Source organism: Eimeria tenella, genomic scaffold (genome assembly GCF_000499545.2).
Source record: "Eimeria tenella Houghton genomic scaffold, Eth_scaff1781, whole genome shotgun sequence".
Classification (NCBI taxonomy): Eukaryota; Apicomplexa; class Conoidasida; order Eucoccidiorida; family Eimeriidae; genus Eimeria; species Eimeria tenella.
The window spans coordinates 3,237-4,617 of record NW_013541611.1 but is presented as its reverse complement, the minus strand read 5'-3'; the positions used below and the strand labels follow the sequence as shown (position 1 = coordinate 4,617).

At 52.9% G+C, this 1,381-nt stretch overlaps 1 protein-coding gene across 1 annotated transcript in view; it reads right to left on the bottom strand.

Annotated features, from left to right (window-relative positions):
• The window catches only part of ETH_00036110 (uncharacterized protein), a gene marked incomplete at both ends in the record, with an annotated part of 1,536 nt that extends 197 nt beyond the window's left edge, over positions 1-1,339 (bottom strand). Inside the window, 5 exons of the mRNA XM_013373835.1 lie at positions 166-267; positions 454-541; positions 725-826; positions 1,011-1,099; positions 1,295-1,339. Coding sequence (XP_013229289.1) covers positions 166-267; positions 454-541; positions 725-826; positions 1,011-1,099; positions 1,295-1,339 — 426 coding nt within the window. The remainder of the gene's footprint in view (positions 1-165; positions 268-453; positions 542-724; positions 827-1,010; positions 1,100-1,294) is intronic.
• Positions 1,340-1,381: the final 42 nt, after the last annotated feature.

Here is a 1,381-nt window from a genome sequence, read left to right as displayed (position 1 = left end):
GGCGGCAGCAGTAGCAGCAGCAGCAGGAGTTGCAACAATAGCAGCAGCAGCAGCAGCAGCAGCAGCGCAAGCAGCAGTGCAGGTGCTTCCTGCCGCCGCTCCGCCGCGTGCACCCAAAACTAGGGTTTAGGGTTTAGGGTTTAGGGTTTAGGGTTTAGGGTTTACGTGGAGGTTTGCTTCGACATGTTCAAGAAGAGTTGGCAGCAAATGGTAGCTGCGGTACTCCAGGGCGGCCATGGCGTACAGCAGGCGCGGCACCATTTCCGGCTGCAAACCCTAAACCCTAAACCCTAAACCCTAAACCCTAAACCCTACGCGCCAAGTCCTAAACCCTCATGCGGGGCCGCTCGGTTACGCGCTGCACTGCTTTCAGCGTCTGCAGACCTCAAGCGGCGAACCCTAAACCCTAAACGCTAAACGCTAAACCCTAAACCCTAAACCCTAAACCCTTGCCTGGATTTGTTCTCTTCTTTCGATGAGGTCGTACACCAGACACTTGAAAGAAGGCAGCGAATGGATTTGCTGCTTATCTCGCGGAGCCCTATTCACAAAAGGGTTTACTGATTAGGGTTTAGGGTTTAGGGTTTGGGGTTTAGGGTTTAGGGTTTGGGGTTGAGGGTTTTAGAGCTCGCGCTCCCGGGTCGCCTCGGGGCGACGTACACCCAGCTCGGCCCCTCCTCAGACCTTAGGGTTTAGGGTTTAGGGTTTAGGGTTTAGGGTTTACCAGAAAGAATTAAATCCGAAAACATTCCCCAACTGGCAAAAACACCGCACGAGCCACTTGTAGTCAATCTCATCATCTAATTTCATGTACCGCCGGTAGAGCCTAAACCACAAACCCTAGACCCTAAACCCCAAACCCTAAACCCTAAACCCTGACATTTCCTAGCAGGGAGGTTCCGGGTCTTTCCCGATGCGCTCACGCCTTCTTGAGGGAGGTTTAGGGGCAGGGGTTGTTCCCGCTAGGGGCTAGGGTTTAGGGTTTAGGGTTTAGGGTTTAGGGTTTGTACTTGATGATGGATCGAGGGTTTGAGTTGGCCTTGCTCAGCTTCTCGTGGAAATAGATGGGCAGACTGTCGGGGGGCCGAGCAGTGAACACCTTCACCATAAACCCTAAACCCTAAACCCTAAACCCTAAACCCTAAACCCTAAACTCTGAAGCCTAGAAGCTAAGACCGAAAGTCTAAGCCGTGAGCCACAGCTCGCAAACCCTGAATTCGAGGCCCCTAGAGCGCTCCACCCTCCACGTAGGGTTTAGGGTTTAGGGTTTAGGGTTTACGGGTTTAGGGTTTACCTTAATCTTGCGCAGGCGTTTCGGCATGAAGGCTGCGTCATACATTCGAGTGTACTGCTGAGCTGTAGCAACAGAAGCAAGTGTGCC